Below are 17,420 nucleotides of genomic sequence, written 5' to 3' on the forward strand. Positions count from 1 at the left end.
TGATAATCTTCCACCAAATACCTGTGGGTGAATGCTACAAAAACTGTCAAGAAGTGTCAAAATTTACCATATGATCAACAGAAAGAAAGAAAAGATGCATACTTAAAAAAATTGATTTTTTGCAATGCATAATTAATTTAATTGATAATTCATATTTATGAATTTAAAACAATGTTTGCGCAGTATTTTTTATTGATTTTTTTGCATTACCATAATTAATAATAATTAATAAAAATACATGAATTTGATAAAAAAAAATACAACAATGTCACAATGGAGAAAATAATAAATTATTAAAATTATTTGAGGTAAAATACTGTATGACTCAGATTCACTCATGTTGTGCTGATTGTTGTGATGACATGGATTATTTTGAATGGGGGGGATTTGATTTTGATGATGACATGCCACATTTAAATGCCTTCTCTGATTGGTTACATTTATTACAATATATGTTTTGTTTTTATTTGCACTCCAGGTTGCATATAGATATTGCTCTTTTTCAAAGAAACAGAGAGAGAGAGAGATATTTTTATTTTATTTTATTAATATTTACATAAATGATTCATGGGAAACTAACTCCATTAATCTTTGTCTTACAAACAAATGCACAATTAGGTAATTGAATAATTAAAACTGAATAATCATAATTTAATAAATAAAGATTAACATACAGACAATACCCTGTTTTCAAAAATTAAATGAGGTCCAGTGTTTTTGTAAAGTCAACATGAAATGGCATTCACGACCCATTTTACTTCTCTGGAAAGGAAATTCAACAAGGGAATGGGATCTTTTCTCCCACAGGATAAAAAATAAATACATAAATAAATAAAAAAAGGTATCTCTCACACTTTTATTTCACAAAGTTTATATCTTGGAATTCCGACGTTCCTTCTCAAAGAAAAGAGCTTATATTTCACAATGCTGACTTTATATACATTTTTAATTCTGAGTTTGTCTCACAATTCTGTCAGAATTATGAGCTACAAGCGTGAAAAAAATTCAAAATTGAGCGATAAAACGTTAATTGCAAATTCGAAGATTTTATTTATTTTTCTAGAAACAAGCTTCCATAGAATCATGAAAACTTGTTGGAGGAAAATGTCCTTTCAGCTGGTGAAAGAGGCAGAGAATATTTAATAATTTAAATATAAATTTATAAACCAGCAACATCTAGCCAAGTAAACAGGGTCAGTTTTGATTTCATGTTAACTTTAAATAAGTCAGTCCCACTATTTCAACATCCATACAATTATGTGCAATATGCCTTTTAGCACAACGCAAGTTCATTACTGTATCTTTAATGTGTTCGCATTTATTTGATGTAAAACATCCCAAACGCTGTTTTCTTAGGGTACCAATAAATATTTTAAAACTGGTCTGAGCTCTGAATCCAGCGGCACAGATTCCATTCAGACCGATTCCAAGAGGAAAAGTTAAAAGTGTTTCTGTTTTCCGCAGACCAACATTTACACATATTTATTCCTCCCATTTCCAGAGGGATCCGCCGCCGCTCTGCACACAATAAATAACAGCAGGTTGAGTTTCAGAGTGTTTAATCAAACACATGACATACATAATTGCCTTTTTCCCTTTTTATGACCACAGAGACAAAACAGAGACTAATTCAGCATTTGTCCGTATTCTTGTGCGCTCTGCAGCTTTTGTCAGGAGCCCAAATGTTTCCTCTTGAGGGTCTCGGTTCGTCGTAGATTATATGCTTGTAGCTTAACACGCATTCTCCTGTGGCGTCTCATTGTTTCGTCTTTTATTCAGCGTCATGTCTCAGCACTTGAGGCACTCGTGAAGTTTCATCCAGGCCGTTGTGCTGCTGCGGTGGGTATGTCGAAACTTGTACACTATGCATATTCATTTCCATCTTTTTAATATTCATGACTAGGTCCACTCTTTACATATTCATGACTCTATTATTCATAAAATCTTTATCCATGTACAACAATATTTAAATAATGTGGCATTTAAGGCAGTCCAAACATTTACAAAAGAAAGTAAAAGAGAAAAGGGATAATTGCAGAAAGTCCCGCCAAAGAAGAAACACCCCATCCTTATCCCAGTAACAATAGTCCATGTCCGGTTACACAAGACCCAAACACGTATCAGATCAATATGTACTTGTGTTCTGATGAGGTCCGTGATTATATGTGCACCGACGGCACACTCTGGTTCAGTACCTGGGCTCTCATCATCTGGACGCTGGTCATGATCTTCTTCTGATGGCCCATTAATGTGACTCCCAACCTCTGGATGTCGCTGAGACGGAAGTGGACAAAGACATGTGATTAGATGCTGGTTTTGGAGATTATGGTTTGTTTCCCTCATAATTGTGATTCATAGAATTTATTATGAATGTAAACATCCAAACGAGCTGAGGAATGTTCAGTGAACTTAAAACAAACTTTCATTATTTGTGGGCTACAGACAAATTTTATGCAGATATGTCTGTTATTTATTGAAGCCTGTTTCTGCCACAGGAAAAAAATATATTATACATACATGCATGTATATATTTAAGAAAAATATGTTATATTTGTATATTAAATAGATTTATAGATAATATAAATATATCTAAATATTTTCAAAAAATATACTGTATGTGTGTGTGTGTGTATTTATATATACATAATAAATATACACAGTACACACACATATATTTACATACAAAATATATTAAATTTTGTATGTGATTTATCGCGATTAATTGTTTGACAGCACATACATATATATATATATATATATATATATATATATATATATATATATAAATGAAAAAAGGTATTTACTTTTTAATCACAAAATTCCAAATTTTTCCCCCTCCGTTTTTGAGAGCAAAAATTACAAGAATAAATTTGCATTTCTGAGAGAAAAAAAAACAATTAAGAGATATTAACAATTTTAGAGTCTACACCCCTTAATTGAATTTTTTGCAAGACAATAAAAAATAAAAGAGGTATTTGCTATTTTTTATCTAACAATTCCGACTTATTTCCCTCCTATTCTGAAAGCAAGAAATGCAAGAAAAAGTCAGAATTTGCAATAAATTAACTATAGATATAAACTACCAATTCTGAGATAAATAAATAAATAAAAATCAGAATTGCAAGATATAAACATATCATTCTGAATTTATATGAATTTAATTTATTCTATGAATTCTGAGTCCACTTATGCTTTTTTTTAATTAAAAAAGTATCAGCAAATTTTTGTCTCAATTATTTTTTTATAAAATTATATATTGCAATTCTGACTTAACTCGGAAATGCAAGAAAAAAATTCTGAAAGGTGAAACAAAAAGTCACAATTACCTTTTTACTTTTTCATATTTAAATTGATCCCATGGCAGAAACAATCTTCCATAGTTACTGGATCCGATCCGTTAAATGCTACACAAACCTTTCTATTGCTGTAATTGACCCTTTTCAAGATTAGTTAATCACGGCCATTGTAACCATAAACATGATTAATTATGCAATTAACTGTGCAGTTCGAATTATAAGCTTTTTATGTTAAAAGATTCATTAAAAACATTTGAAACAAACAAATGATTTGCAAACAGCACGGTTGCAGCTGGTCAAGGAAGAATGCGTTTTATACACAACATAAACCCTGAAGACATTATGGCTGATTTTATGACCACATGTAATAAAGAAACTCTTAACAACATGATTTCCAGAAAGCTAGCTGCATTTTGTTGAGAAAAACGGCATTTGGTTCAAAATTGACCAACGGAGATAGCAAAGACACATTGCATAGTTAAGGAAATGTGGAGAAAATATGAAAAAATAGCCCTAAAAACCACAGAACTGCTTCCAATTAATTACTAATCAGTGTTATTTTATTATTATTTGAATGCTATTGTAGTAATTAATAAATTATGGATATTGTATTAATATTTTGAATTAGCTTTTATCTTTATTTTCTTTATTAAAATATATATATATATCAGTTGTAGCCTTAATTTTTCAATATTTCAACTTTATTCCTAACTCTATTTTCAATTATTTGCCAAGGCAATATTTCTATACTTCATTTAAGTTTTTTATTTTCATTTTTCATTAGACTAAAGTTTACATCTAATATTTTATAATATTCTATTTTAATTTAGTATTAGATAACAGTAACAACACTGAATTACCAAGCTTTTTTCCTCACATAAAGCTTTCAAAAGACTTGGAATATTGTGAAAAAGTAGGAAAATTTTTACATCTGGAACGAATCAAATCAGCAGCAGAGGTTTGAGAATGTGAAATCATCTGTTTAAACTATCGATTGAAGGCTGCAATAGCTACAAATCCACTAAAACTGGACCAATAGGCAGCATCGACTGACCCATTGGACAGGCAATAGACAGACAGTCCTGAAACTGCATCTAGTGCTCATTGATCATCTGACTTGAGGAGATGACGATCAATCAAAGGCTTAAAGCCACCTCCAATCTGTCCTCCATCTACCTCGGCGCTAAAATCCACGTAGCCAGCTGGAACCCTGCGAGGATGCATCTCATAGGCTTCATTTCTGCATTAGCAATCTGGAGCGATCCATGGTGTTACAGAGTAAGAACTCAATCAACTCACTGTTGTTTCATGCTCATCACATGTCCTAGAGTCAAATACCCTCCTGCAGCAAAGTGGTCCTTATAACGGCCCATCTTAATAGTGTTCAACCACTCGTCCACAGATCTGCAGCTGGTGAAATCAGGCATACTTCTGTTCATCAAAGGACTGTTTAGTCTGAAATGAGAGCAGGGGGAGATGTACGAGATGTACCTATGAAATGCGGTGAGCGTGGGCAGAAAATCAATACGAGTTCAAATGATAGAGAAGGGGGTGGGGGGTTGTAGATTTGGCCGGTTTGGGTAGATTAATACAGGGATGAAATCCCTATTTCTTCCCATCAGCGCATCTGGATATGCACCGGCAACTTGACAGGACATGCGCTCCGAGCTGAGCAATTTATACAAGTCCAATTGTGAAAGCAGAAGCATTCTTTTTCGGTTCTCGGCAGATCAATGTCAATATAGCGCAGAGGTCTTTTATTTAACAGCGAACACATCTATTTGAGATGAGCTTATTGGAAAATGTACACTTGCGTCTGCGACCCGCTGTATTCCCAGCCACTCGAATGAAACTTTCTCGTCAACTTTGCGAGAGTTTTAAAACGGATCGTATCTGACGCAGACAAAGTGCATTCGGATAAATCCCACCGAAGGAGGCGTATCGATTGCTGGCCGCTCACCTGCACAATGTGTCCAATGACTTGAGGGTCTCGGGGTTCCGGATCAGCTTGTCTAGGACCGTGACGATCTGGCAGAATCTGGGCCTTTCGTTGCGGTCTTTCTGCCAGCAGTCTAGCATTAGGGTGTGGAGGGCACCGGGGCAGCCCATGGGGGCCGGGAGCCGGTAGCCCTCCTCTACGGACTTGATCACCTGCAAAAAAAACAAACTGGATTAAAAGTTGGGCAATTCGACTGATTTGTCTGTTTGTCTTGCCAAAATGATTCCACTATGGCTGATGTTTCGCTACATTTGGAATATTACTATTACACAGACTGCTTGCTGCATACTGCCAAGTACACTAAATACTGCCTACCTACTATTTACAAAAAGCAGCATTCTGCATTGTGCAATGATAAATAATTAACAAAGAGCAGTACACTACATTGTTATCACATGATTGTATTATGCACATTTAAAAAAAAACAAAAAAAATTATATATATATATATATATATATATATATATATATATATGTGTGTGTGTGTGTTTAATCCAAATGTTATCAACATATGTCTCTAACTGGAAATCTGATCAAATAATGAGTCAAAATGCAATAAATTGCAGCTGATATTACTTCTGGATCATCCATTATTAATATTAATATTAATAATAATAATGATGATGATTTTAAAATTTAAAATTTTAAAATTTTAGTTGAAATATTCTAAAAATGTAAGATAAATTTACTACAACACTTTGCTACTTTACTTTACTACTATAGGATAATATAGTTTTTTTGCAGTTTATTAAGTGTTATTTTAGTATCTTTGAGATGCTATTATAGTTTTTATTCATATTTAATTATATAAATTCATTCTTACTTTCAATAATAATAATAATACATTTTACAAAATTTTTGAATTATAGCTGAAATATAAACAAATATCAACAATTCTAAAAATGTAAGATAAATTTACTTGCTACTTTTGAATTAGTTCTTTCTTTTAAAAGTTTCGTTTACATTTTAAAGTTTTAGTAATTTGTTTTGTCATTTTTAGCTTTTTTTTTGTACGTCTAAAATTTGAAAATGAAAGTTTATACTATATATATATATATATATATATATATATATATATATAGTACAACTTAAACTTATATAAACCTAAAATGACATTTTTTAGCATTCTTTTAAATGTCTAAAACATTTAAGTTTAAAGGCGTAAGTTCTTAGTTTATTTTGTTTCACAAAACTAACCCCCCCCCCCCCCCCCCATGGTTTTAGAATCTTTTTTTTTTTACTATAATGACTATAATGAACATATAGCCAGTAGTGTAGTTTAGACCCACATCTCTGTTGGTCAAGTTCCAATATGGCCGTTCTCCATATGACATCACTTCCCACATCACCACTCCATAACTCCATACATCACTGGAGGAGGAGAACTTCCGATAGGCGATGGCCTCCGGCGCCGTCCAGCGAATCGGGATCTTCCCTCCCTAAAATTCAATGAAGACAGAAGACGACAAAATTAGGGAGAAAACACAACCAAAGCGTGACTGAAAAAACACCAAGCATTGTAGAGTATGTTCCCGGATTCACAAACTCACGCTGGTGGTGTAGGCTGCGTCAGGGTCGTCCTCCAGCACGCGTGACAGACCGAAGTCTGAAATCTTGCACACCAGATTACTGTTTACCAGAACATTCCTGGCAGCCAGGTCCCGGTGGACGTACCCCAGATCAGCCAAGTAAGTCATGCCAGCTGCTATGCCACGCAGAATCCCAACCAGCTGAATCATGGTGAACTGACCGTCATGTCTCTGTTTCGAGGGAAGAAAACCAGAAGAGGGAGAGAAATCTGTGAAGTTTAGCTTCAGCTCACAGGAAGGCAATGCGAAACTACAGAGATATACGAGAACAAACACAAACATGTTTACACACCCTCAGGAAAGAGTCCAAAGAGCCGTTCTCCATGTACTCTGTGATGATCATTACCGGTTTGCCTTGGTAGAAAGATGTCAAGAGATTGGAGAGGTGATGCAAGTGTGAATCAAGAGGTTTTCTTTTCTTTTTATACCCAACTGTGGGTGAATTATTTACTGGGTGAAGTAGTGATGTACATTTATCCGATTGTTATTGTAAAATAAACCTTGACAGGGTGATCAGGACCCCAGTGTGAGGTGAAGTGGTCTATTATCAACTTCAACGGGTAGACTACTTACGAAATAAAGCAAGCAAATACACACAGATAAACTGGCTTGAGTTTGTGAGAATAAATATATATAAAAAAATTATTTAGAATATATATGCAGCATAAATATAATATTTTATATTTTAAACACACACACACATATATATATTATAACATATACTATATCTTATTCTAATAAGAAAATGTAATACAAAATATTCTAAAATTAGCTATTAATGGTATATACTATTGCATTTAATATCTTATAAATGATATAAAAAAATTTAGTTTGTTATTTTTATACATATTATATATGTATAATATATTTTAAATTAATTTGGTAAAAAGATACACTGATTTGAAAAACAAAAAGTATATATATATATATATATATATATAATTCTTATAAAATTTATATTAAAATGTGTATATAAAAAGGATTTCTAATTTTAACATGAATATTATTTGTAGATTATTCAATTTTTAGTAATTGTATATTATAGAATTATATTAAATATTTTAAAACTTTTTACTAATTAAACTTTTAAATCAATAACAAAAACTGAGTTAGTATAAAAATTATATTATATATGTTGGTCACAATTTATTTTAAGGTCCAGTTCTCGCTATTAACAAACCATTAATGATGACTGCTTATTTTTAGTTACTTTGCAACTTATTAATAGTTAGTAAGGTAGTTGTTAAGTTTAGGTATTGGGCAGGATTAGGGATGTAGAATATGGTCATAATATAAATAGAATATGTGCTTTATAAGCACTAATAAACAGCCAACATGTTAATAACAGGCATGCTAATAACCAACTTAATAGTGAGAATTGGTCAATATGCTAAAGTGTTAACCTTTATTCTTATAAAATCTATTTACATTTTATTCAATAATCAAAATCCAATAATGTGTTTGAGATGTAGAGTAAACATTCTGCTATATAAATGGTATGGAATATTTTTGAACACAAAATAATGTATTTCAAATATTTGACAATAATAAGTGCACTTCACTGACAGTCTTGTAAAGTGCTTACTGCGGGTAACGACTCCCTCCAGGTGGATGACGTTGGGGTGATCGAACTGTGCCATGATGCTGGCTTCTCCCAGGAAATCTCTCCTCTGTTTCTCGGTGTAGCCGGCTTTAAGAGTCTTCAGAGCCACCGGGATATCACGTTTCCCCGGGAGCTTCATCCGGCCATAACACACTTCCCCAAACTCTCCTGAAGTGTGCCAGAAAAGAAGATTAGACACTGGACAGTGTCCACTCATGCTGGATTTAAAATTCAAACACTTTCAACCATCACAATGAAATTCACATGATATCTTTAACATTAATACTAAACTGATACGAATAAACACAGTGCTTCTCACAAGATATTAGCATTTTTAAATACATTTTTTTAGCACCTGCAAATATATATAAGCATCTTGTTCCAAGAATTTCTCATGTATTCCCCAGATGCCCAGGTGTATTTCACGCAGTCAATGAGGACAGCTGTACCTGAACCGATGATTTTCTCTATTTTGATCCTGGACGCTTCAATTTCTCTGGCAAATTCGTGGACAGCCTGGCAGGGGTCCTCATATGTGTGGGGATCAATATAAAATCTGGCTTCTGGAAATGATACTAGAATAAACAGAATTAGCATTTGGTCACATATTGCAGCATGAAAGCAATTTTCAGTCACAGCCACAATCTCTGTAGGGCCCAGACAGCAGCTACAGCAAGATATTGGACCAAAAAAGCAATAGTTTCCTGCCTAAAATTCATTAAAAGAGAAATCATGGGGGAAAAGAGTGTCTCTCGTACCATGGCCATTTTGGTAGTGCATTTTCTCCTCGTCTGAGTCCTGGAAAGCTTTGCTGTACCCACAACGTCTGTAACGCAAACCAGAAGAAGAAACAGAAATATTGTGGGGTTTTTTAATGGGCCTTATGATATACAACCCACATGCTAATAATAAAGCATGTAAAACTTAATTAACTCAATGCTTAATTAACAAAGAACTTCAAGACATTTTTGCTTCACATGAGGATAACAAACGTCCTCTGTGTCTTAATCCACTGCCTTATAGATATCAAACAAACTGAGAAAGTGTCTGTTCATTGAAGTAAATTGCTGTCATCAAAAAGCAACAGAAACCACCCACTTTCCATTTTCTCCACTGAGATTCCAGAAACTTCTTCAATAGAGAGTTCAAGTCATGATCCAAATCAAGCAGCTCTGAGATGAATCATACCGAACATTTGTTTTTCGAACCAAAAAAGTTTTTGAAATGATGAAAGAAATGATTAAATCAGAAACAATGGCATAAAACAAAACCACTGAGCATAAGATAGCAAGTATGAAATACATTAGAACTTTACAACAAAATATTCAAACTTACGCAAACATTACTTCGGATCTTTCACAATGCTTCAGGAGTTTCATGATATTTTGCAGCTCTTTCTTTTTATATGGAGTCTTATTAGTCCAAAATCAATTAAATCACATTTCCATCGTGAGGTATGCGTTTCAGGGTGTACCTAAATATAGCCCCTCTTTCATAGATAATTACAGAGTGAGTCATAGAGGGGTTTGAGTGGGATTATTTCAAGAAGAAGCTGGCAAGAATATTCTCTTAAATGAATGATTCACCCAAAATTACATTAGTATTCACACTCATATTGTTCTAAACCTGTATGATCTAAAATCTAAACATCCACCCCTACTCTTCTTGGCACATTTATGATGTTTTATTTGTGAATGAATCATTATTTTGAGTCAAATAATTTTTTTAATGAATCATTTGCTTCAGTTCAGAATAATTCAACAATTCAGTTCATTCAGTCAGCGATTCAGTCACAGAAACAAATAAAGAAAGAAAGTCATACAGGTTTGGAAGATGTGAGAGTGAGTAAATGATGGCAGAATGTATTTATCCCTTTAACATTTGTAAGAGAATAAAGCTGGGAAAATGAATATAGGCAATTCAAAGTACTCCTCTTGCCGTTTTCTGCAGATGGCAACGGCCAGAAATGTCACCAGTCCTGTTACCGAAGCCATGCAGATCCAGATAATCGTCATGTTGGTATTTCGCAGGGGAGCTGGTGAAGAAAAACAGAACCCAAATATCAACACAAACGAGTCATTAAACGCTCTGAATCATCACCACTTTTCTCACTCCAGGAGACTTTCGGCCAGAAATGGCATTTTTGTGTACAACATGTGAAACCATCAGTGTAAGGTGCATCACGAATATGCAAACTGAAGGTATAATGTATTTTTATTTTTCAGATCATTTTTAGTGCCATAGAGATGCCATATACAGGACACTGATTTGAGACACTTTGAGATTAATGAGAGATACTAGGATTTTATTAACACAAATATACCATATAATAATTATAAATACAATTCTGACATTATATTAAAGCTCATTCTTCCAATATATATTCATGCCAAAACATATTTTTTTATATATATTTATATAAAATTCATATTTTTTTAAATATTACAAAAAATATAATTTAAAAATTATATTAAAAATAGTAATTAATTTATACGTGAATATATTTACATTTAGTCATTTTATCCAAAGCGACTTACAAACGAGGACAATGGAAGCAACCAAAATCAACAAAAGAGCAATGATATATATATAACAAGTCTCAGTTAGCTTAACACAGTACACGTAGCAAGGTTTTTTTTATTATGTAATAAATAAAAAGAAAACAGATAGAATAGAAAAAGAATAGAGCATGCTAGTGTTAGAGGCCTTTTTTGCTTTTGTTAATTGTATAATAAATAAAAAGAAAACAAATAGATAGAATACAAAAAGATTAGAAAAGCTAGATTTAGTTTTTTTTTTTTAAGAAAACAAGCAGTTAGTAAATGAATACAGTGCAAGTCTAAAAGTAGCAAGTTTAAAAAAATTATAGAATTAGAATAAATTTTGCTAGAGATAGAGGGTCAAATAATGATGGAAGAGATGTGTTTTTAGCCGATTCTTGAAGATTAAAACATTAAAATATATTAAATGAAAAATAATCGTAAACAAATATAAATAAGTACAAAAACAAATAACGCTGGTTAGGAAGAGATTAAATGTACCAAAATTAAATTAAATGTATTTTATTTGATTTCCTGTTTATTTCAGTAGAATTTGACTTAATTTTTATTATAACTCACTCTTTCTTACTCATTATTTCAAGTTTTCATTTGTCAGGTTTACGCATAAAAATATTAAACACATAATTATTAAGTTAATAAATAATCACTTTTCAAATTATATATACAGATAGATTCATATATATATATATATATATATATATATATACTGTATGTGTTTATATATATATATATATACTGTATGTGTTTATATATATAAACACATATATATTATATATGTGTATACATATATAAACATACATATATATAAATATGTAAAAGAACAAAAAACATCACAATCTTTTGTTTTCTCCTTGTGTTTTATTTACATTAACAACATCACTCTCTCTGGTGAAAATCCAATTGTCCAATCACTTTTGAAAAATAATGGCACGTCTCTCCTCAACACTCCACATGATTTAAGTATTATTCATGTCCGTAGCACTAGTAATAATTTAACACTCACGGGCTTTGCCGGTCTGTATCTCCACTGACTGGCTGAATCGTCCAGAACCAGCCGAGGTTCTGGCCCGAATCTGGAAGATGTAGCTCGTGCCGGGCTTCAGACCTGACACTTTAGCGCTGGTGTTCTTTGACTTCAGCGTAGCATAACTTTGCTGCTCATTCTCCTGTGAAAATGGGCCAATAAGTCAATGAGTGGTTATGTTCAAATAAAGATTCCATTTAAGGTCATTGAATTCACACCAGGACCTGACAAAATCATTGTTTTGAGACCCAGGCTGGAGGATTGGACCGATTAAACTGAAGTGCTCACTAATCTGTTAGCATTCTCTGCTTCACCCCACTGCGTCCGTGAACTCTGTCCCCTCCGAAGCATTCCGCTTTGTTAAAAAGTCTTTGATGCTCCTCTGTCCCTTGAGGAGACGACCATCACCGTATATCCATCAAAAACCACAGTGTGGTCTTTGTTAATCATCATTCCCCAGGAATCAGCACACGGGCAGCGGCTTGGCAAACAGGGAATGCACATAAATCATATTTACATAGCGGCATTGTTGACTAGGCACTGTATACTAATTCTCTGTCACAGCTGAGATCGCTTTTGTGCCATTAGGCATCAAAGCTCCCAGCTCACGCGACAATTAACTTCCCTCCAGTGTTTGGCAGGGCTCACAGTGTTTGCCTTCAATGTCACTTTAAATAATCTCGCCAAATCAGTCTGAGAGCACTATTGGTTGGTAATTTCCTTTCAATTAGCCTGAGCTGCCAATAAACCAAGTGGTTAAACTGAGATATCTGACTCCAGGCTAGTCTATAAAATGTGACCCTTCATTAACCGGTTAAGCCATTCGGTGATGAGACCTTCTCAGTTAATGAATAAATATCATTCTTTTGGGACCTGGAGTGTAATCACTAGGATAAAGAAATTACCTTTTCATAATATTTGATGTCATATTCTAATATGACTCCATTGGGTTGCGCTGGTTCGTGCCAGAAAAGAGTGACGCTGGTCTGACTGGCGTTTTCTTGTCGGATGGCCATCACTTGAGACGGAGCTGTGAAAACAAAGACATGAAGGGCCCTTTAGTAAAACAACCGATTCAATCTACAACAAAAATAATATTTATTATTATTGATATTATATGAGGAACAATAAAATGTACTGTATTATTCTTGCTGGAAAATACATATTACTAGCTTCTAGCTGATCAGAACTGGTTATTTATATTTATTAGCTAGTTAAAGATAGTTTAGGTGGTTGATTAGTAAGTGTGCTTGCTTGTGGAGTCAAGATTAATGTGTTTAGGATTAGCAGATTACCTTTAGATGATCAACTAGTCTAGTTTGCTGATGGCCAGAGGTCAACCTGGTTAGGTCTGGTGCCTAAACTTATACCTAAGCTAAACTGTTTAAAACTGGCTATTTATAGTCATAATGTGATTCAAACTAGTTTAGGTGGTTAATCGGCAAGACTAGCTTGCTGATGGAACATGGGTCATCCTGGTTAGGACTGGTAGACAACCTTGACTAAGCTGTTCAAAACTGTTTTTCAAACCAGCTTTAGATGGTTTCAAAACGAGTTATTTATGCGTATTAGTTGGTTCAAACTAGTTGTCGATCATCTAGACTAGCTGGTGGAATTGAGATTAATGTGTTTAGGGTTAGCAGACCACCTTCAGATGATCAGATAGACTGGTTTGCTGATGGCCAGAGGTTAACCTTGTTAGGGCTGGTGCCTAAACTGGTACCTAAACAAAACTGTTAGGTGGTTCAAACTAGTTTAGGTGGTTCATCAGCTAGACCAGCTTGCTGACAGGCCATAAGTCATTCTGGTTAGGACTGGCAGACAACCTTGACTAAGCTGTTCAAAACTGGTTATTTATCCCAGCTTTAGATGATTTTCTAGCTGTTTTAGATGATTTCAAAACTAGTTATTTATGCTTCTTAGCTGGTTCAGACTAGTTTAGGAGGATGGGCAGCTAGACTGGCTTGCTGATGGAGCAGAGGTCAACCTGCTTAGGGCTGATGCCTAAACTGGTACCTAAACTAAATTGTTTAAAACTTGCTAATTATAGGCATTATGTGATTTAAACTAGTTTAGGTGGTTAGGTGAAAAAAAAAAACAGCATATGCTGGTTAGGTTTGTTTTGAAGCATGTCAGCTGAGTTGAGCTGGTCCTTAATTGGTCATGAGCTGGTTACAGGCAGGTTATGAGGTGGTTCTGAACAAAACCTAGTTGCTAGGACCAGCTCAAACCAACTACCATGCTTCAAAACATACCTAACTAGCATATGCTGTTGTTGTTTTTTTCAACAGGGTAGTCAGCTAGACTAGTTTGCTCATGGACCATAGGTCATTCTGGTTAGGACTGGTAGACAACCTTGATTAAGCGGTTCAAAACTGTTTATTCATACCAGCTTTAGAGCTTTCTAGCTGTTCTTAGACGGTTTGAAAACTAGTGATTTATGCTTATTAGCTGGTTCAAACTACTTTAGGTTCAACGTTGTTAGGGCTGATGTCTAAACTGGTCCCTAAACTAAACTGGTACCTTAAAACTGGTAGACAACCTTGACTAAGCTGTTCAAAACTGGTTATTCATGATCTTTGGCTAGTTCAAACTTGTCTAGCTGGTAGATAAATTAGATGAATAGCTGGTTTAGTGAAGGTCAACCTGGTTAGGACTGGAAGACCACCTAGATTAAGCTGTTCAAAACTGGTCATTTAAGGTAGTTCTAAAAAGGAGGTTCATCAATTAGATTACTATAGCTGGTTTGGCTGAGATCAGCCTTGTTAGATTACATTGTCTATTCTATTTAAAACTGGTCAATATGGTCATTAGCAGGTTCAAATTAGTTTAGGTGGTTAATAAGTTAGATTACTAGCTGGTGGGGCCTATTTGAACCTTTTTAGAAAAATTTGACTGATGTTGACCAAGTTTCAAAAACACACCATGGACTAGTCAGCTAGGTTTTGACTAGGTGAGTAAGCTAAAGCCTAGACTTGACTAGACCTCATAGGCTAGTAAGATCTTGAATTTCAAGCAGCAGTGTTTTAGGAATTATGCGAATAATTAATGGAATAAAATTTTAATGAGCCAGTAGTGTCTCCTACCTGCCTGGTTTGTGGTGATATTGACCGTCACAGACTGTGGCAGCTCGTTGCTCAGGTGTGTGACTGCATTTAGAGCAACAATACGGAAGGTGTAGTTACTGTGAGCGGCAAGATTCAGCGCCGTCACCCATGGTTCTGTAAGTCCTGTCTGCTGAGGGATAAAACGCACTAGGGCCACTCCTGTCCGGGACACCACCACCCCATTCATGATTCCTCCTCCAACTGTCCCGCTAACAGCTCCATTGGTGTCTGCAACACCCCCATTGCCGTTCCCCACCCCGTTACCCCCTCCGGCACCCACCCGACAGTCCTCACACTGCGCCCCGTCTTTGTCACACTTCTGGCAAAGAACGTCATAGATGACATCACTGCGGCCTCCTGTGTCCAGAGGTGAACCCCACTCCAGACTGACCGAGGTGCCGTTCACAGATGAGATGATGTTTACTGGAGCTGACGGAGGTCCTGCGGGGAAGGTGAAGTTAGACAGTTCTTAATTATAGGTTAATTAGTGAGGTTGAGGGAATTGGTGGTTATCAGGCTAGCTGATCAAAAGAGAATGATTGAATTTGCACTTCAGTAACCACACAACCCCGGTTCAACAAGTAATCTTGCCTTATGAATTTTCCACTCACTAAAAGTAAAAAAAAAGTTAGAATTTTGGTACCAGAAAGTATTTGGAATCTTAAAGCAGTTTTAAAAAATACTATTATTTCTAATATTTGAAAATATTTACATTTGTTTTACAGATTCGACAAGAACACATTTGTTATGTAAAATATAAACTTCAAATAAATTAAAAATAAATTAAATTAAATAAAAAATAGGAAAGAAAATATTTTTTAATTCTACTTAATTTTTATCTCATCTATTTTATTTCATCTTATTTATTTTATCAGGCATGCTGATCAAAATTATTTATATAATAAGACATTTATATATTGTATAAAATAAAAGGAAATATAAATAAAAATAAAAGGAGATATATGCTTAATTTCATCTTTTCTATTTTATATCATTTTATTTCTTTGACCAGACATGCTGATAAAAAATATTAAAATGATAAAACATTTATATAATGTATAAAAAAATAACAAACATAATATAAGATAAAAATATTTTTTTATTTTACTTAATTTTATATGATCTATTTATTTCATTTTGTTTCTTTGATCAGGCTGATCAAAATTACGTATATAATATGACATCTATATAATATATAAAATCAAATCAAATAAAAAGTACATAGTTAATCCAATAATCTACACCTGTGGTACATCCTGCAACATCTGAAATGTTTTATAGATTATATATATTATGCATCGACGTCCAGATGTGGATTTCCAAATACTTTTCTAGGCCACGGTCTCTAAAGAAATGTTAAGTTATTAGATTTCTTGATCTAATGATTTGCAAACATGAAGACTCACTTGTGCAGGGAGAAGCAGATGAATCTGTAGAGGAACGGTAGAAGTTGGCATCACATGGGCAGGTTAGAGCTGCTCGTGTCTCAGAGTGACTGTGGAGTGGACATTTCCCACAGAGCTGATCTCCTGCCACGGGCTTGTAGAAACCCACCTCACATGCTAATAGAAACACAAACAACTCAGCACAATCCACAATCTGCTTCTTTGCCACTTAGATATTCATAAAAAAAATTAAAGTCAACATAAAATCAAAATTACAGATTTTCTGTTCCTGGTTTAAAGGATTTGTTCACTTCCAGAATGAAAATTTCCTGATAATTTACTCACCCCCATGCCATCCAAAATGTTCATGTCTGTCTTTCTTCAGTCGAAAAGAAATTAAGGTTTTTAAAGAAAACATTCCAGGACTTTTCTCCATATAGTGGACTTCAACGGGGACCAACGGGTTGAAGGTCCAAATTACAGTTTCATTGGAGCTTCAAAGTGCTCTGCGTGATCCTAGATGAGGAAGGGTCTTATCTAGTGAATAGATCGGTCATTTTCTATAAAAAAATAAAAATGTATATACTTTTTAACCACCAATGCTCATCTTGCACGAGCTAGACCTCACGCATTACATGATCATGTTGAAAACGTTTTGTTAGATAAGACCTTATTCCTCGGCTGGGATCGTGTACAGCCCTTTAAAGCTGCATTGAAATTTGGACCTTCTACCCGCTGGCCACCATTGAAGTCCACTATATGGAGAAAAGTCCTGGAATGTTTTCTTCAAAAACCTTAATTTCTTTTTGACTGAAGAAAGACATGAACATCTTGGATGACATGGGTGAGTAAATTAC

The 17,420-nt window shown here is 34.3% G+C and overlaps 1 protein-coding gene across 1 annotated transcript in view; it reads right to left on the bottom strand.

Annotated features, from left to right (window-relative positions):
* Window positions 1-1,591: 1,591 nt before the first annotated feature.
* The window catches only part of LOC306855434 (ephrin type-A receptor 8-like), a gene marked incomplete at its 5' end in the record, with an annotated part of 80,500 nt that continues 64,671 nt past the window's right edge, over window positions 1,592-17,420 (bottom strand). The window contains 14 exons of the mRNA XM_079394158.1: window positions 1,592-2,274; window positions 4,596-4,751; window positions 5,257-5,447; window positions 6,584-6,733; window positions 6,845-7,054; window positions 7,176-7,237; window positions 8,469-8,654; window positions 8,936-9,061; window positions 9,245-9,312; window positions 10,416-10,521; window positions 12,051-12,213; window positions 12,977-13,101; window positions 15,158-15,619; window positions 16,585-16,740. Of these exons, the coding sequence (XP_079250284.1) occupies window positions 2,160-2,274; window positions 4,596-4,751; window positions 5,257-5,447; window positions 6,584-6,733; window positions 6,845-7,054; window positions 7,176-7,237; window positions 8,469-8,654; window positions 8,936-9,061; window positions 9,245-9,312; window positions 10,416-10,521; window positions 12,051-12,213; window positions 12,977-13,101; window positions 15,158-15,619; window positions 16,585-16,740 (2,276 nt within the window). The 3' untranslated portion in view covers window positions 1,592-2,159. The remainder of the gene's footprint in view (window positions 2,275-4,595; window positions 4,752-5,256; window positions 5,448-6,583; window positions 6,734-6,844; window positions 7,055-7,175; window positions 7,238-8,468; window positions 8,655-8,935; window positions 9,062-9,244; window positions 9,313-10,415; window positions 10,522-12,050; window positions 12,214-12,976; window positions 13,102-15,157; window positions 15,620-16,584; window positions 16,741-17,420) is intronic.

Source organism: Barbus barbus, assembly GCF_936440315.1.
Source record: "Barbus barbus genome assembly, chromosome: 35".
In the NCBI taxonomy this organism is placed as follows: Eukaryota; Metazoa; Chordata; class Actinopteri; order Cypriniformes; family Cyprinidae; genus Barbus; species Barbus barbus.